A 1,619-nucleotide genomic window follows, 5' to 3' on the forward strand; every position below is an offset into this window, starting at 1 on the left:
CCGAGTATATTTGGGTATCCCTCAAGGTTTCGAGGATAATCGTAACACTATTGATTTTATCGATGGCTTTTTACTATCGTACTACAGTCGATAGTTTCCAATACTATCGATACTTTTTGTTTTTTTACATAATACCATGTTCGGACAGACAACGAAAAGACCTTGAAAACCAGTTTTGGGATTGTGGGCTGAAGGCTGTTCACACCGACTGTTGGTGTTTTCGTTGACATTTCTTACATCCTTTGTTTACAGTTTTGCTGCACAAATACAAAACCAAAATACTTTTCCTTCAATTCCTTTCATTAACAACCTTTTAGTTCCATGCTTATTTTATTTTGGTCAGCCAATTTACAATAAATCCGAAATGGCGTATTAAACATGATAAAATATGACTTCCACTTCGATAAATAATCGAAAAAACTGACAATGCAGCAAAATTGAATCCAAATAAACGTAATCGCCTTTCCATACGATTTTCGTGTACGTTTTTCCATTGATAACCACGATATATTTTATTTTTTTTACATTTGTAGTAAAAAATTTATACAAATCCAGAAATTTTCAGTGTTAATTTCGTTCTAAAACACCAAGTTATTAAAATAACGCGATAAAACAAGTTACTAAAGTGCATACTATTTCCCAAAAAATTGTAGATAAAAATTAAGATCGGCAGCACTGAAAGAAGCATGCCGATATTGTCAAAATTACAACAAACATGTCGCTACTGACAATACCTTGTTATTATTCCACCATGTAAAACGTCAGTCGATGTGAATATATTCGTGAAAATTCTAATCCAATTTGGTAAGGATATCGGCGATTATAACTAAAAAATGGAGGAGCAGAAATTAGAGCAATTGCGTGGCAAAAATCCAGATGAAATCAAATCTATCTTAACTGAATTTAACTCGAAAGTACGTAAGAAAATTGTGTACATGCATATGTACATGTGTACGTATGTATCAACAAACAATTTAAACCATTCATACTTTTCAGAATGACGACCTTTTTGATTTTTCAATGTTCCATGTAGATGGCTGCTGGCACGCTATGTGGCGCACACTGTTTAATATTCTTAAAGATGATAATTTAGTAGGTCTACACTCTCTAACTCTAAATAGCGTTCGTATCTTAACGCGTGACAAGTTTAGCCTGCAGGCAGAAGATTTAGAGGAAGATGTGTTGTGCCTCCTTAAATTGGCTCATCTGGAACATCCTGAAGCCGTTGAAGAATCAGATTCAGTTGCTCTCAAAGAAGGTGACTTAGATGTTGATGGAGCAGTAGTTCAAGATGTTACTTTGCATTGGACTGATAACACAACGCAAATCGTCGTTGAGTCCCTTAAGTGTTTGTGCAATTTAGTATTCCAATGTGCAGATCGCCGTCGTCAGTGTGTTAAATCAAATATCACAGACGCTATTCTTAAACGTGTCGCTTCATCAGTACAACATCCGTCTTCTGTAGAGTTTTTTGATATGAAATTATTGTTTTTAATAACGGCAATGGAACCAGCTACCCGTACACGGGTGCAACTTGATTTAAATGGAGTTGCTTATATGACTGAATGGCTTGATGAAAAGTTGGCAGAAAAAGAGATTACTGATCAGCATTTGGATTT

General features: G+C 35.1%; 1 protein-coding gene across 1 annotated transcript in view; it reads left to right on the forward strand.

Moving 5' to 3' along the window:
- Positions 1–735: 735 nt before the first annotated feature.
- The window catches only part of LOC118733048 (synembryn), a 2,266-nt gene continuing 1,382 nt past the window's right edge, over positions 736–1,619 (forward strand). The window contains exons 1-2 of the mRNA XM_036462222.1: positions 736–914; positions 997–1,596. Of these exons, the coding sequence (XP_036318115.1) occupies positions 834–914; positions 997–1,596 (681 nt within the window). The 5' untranslated portion in view covers positions 736–833. The remainder of the gene's footprint in view (positions 915–996; positions 1,597–1,619) is intronic.

The sequence above is a fragment of the Rhagoletis pomonella genome, unplaced genomic scaffold, assembly GCF_013731165.1.
Source record: "Rhagoletis pomonella isolate Grant_MI unplaced genomic scaffold, Rhpom_1.0 Rhpom_scaffold_00002, whole genome shotgun sequence".
Lineage (NCBI taxonomy): Eukaryota > Metazoa > Arthropoda > Insecta > Diptera > Tephritidae > Rhagoletis > Rhagoletis pomonella.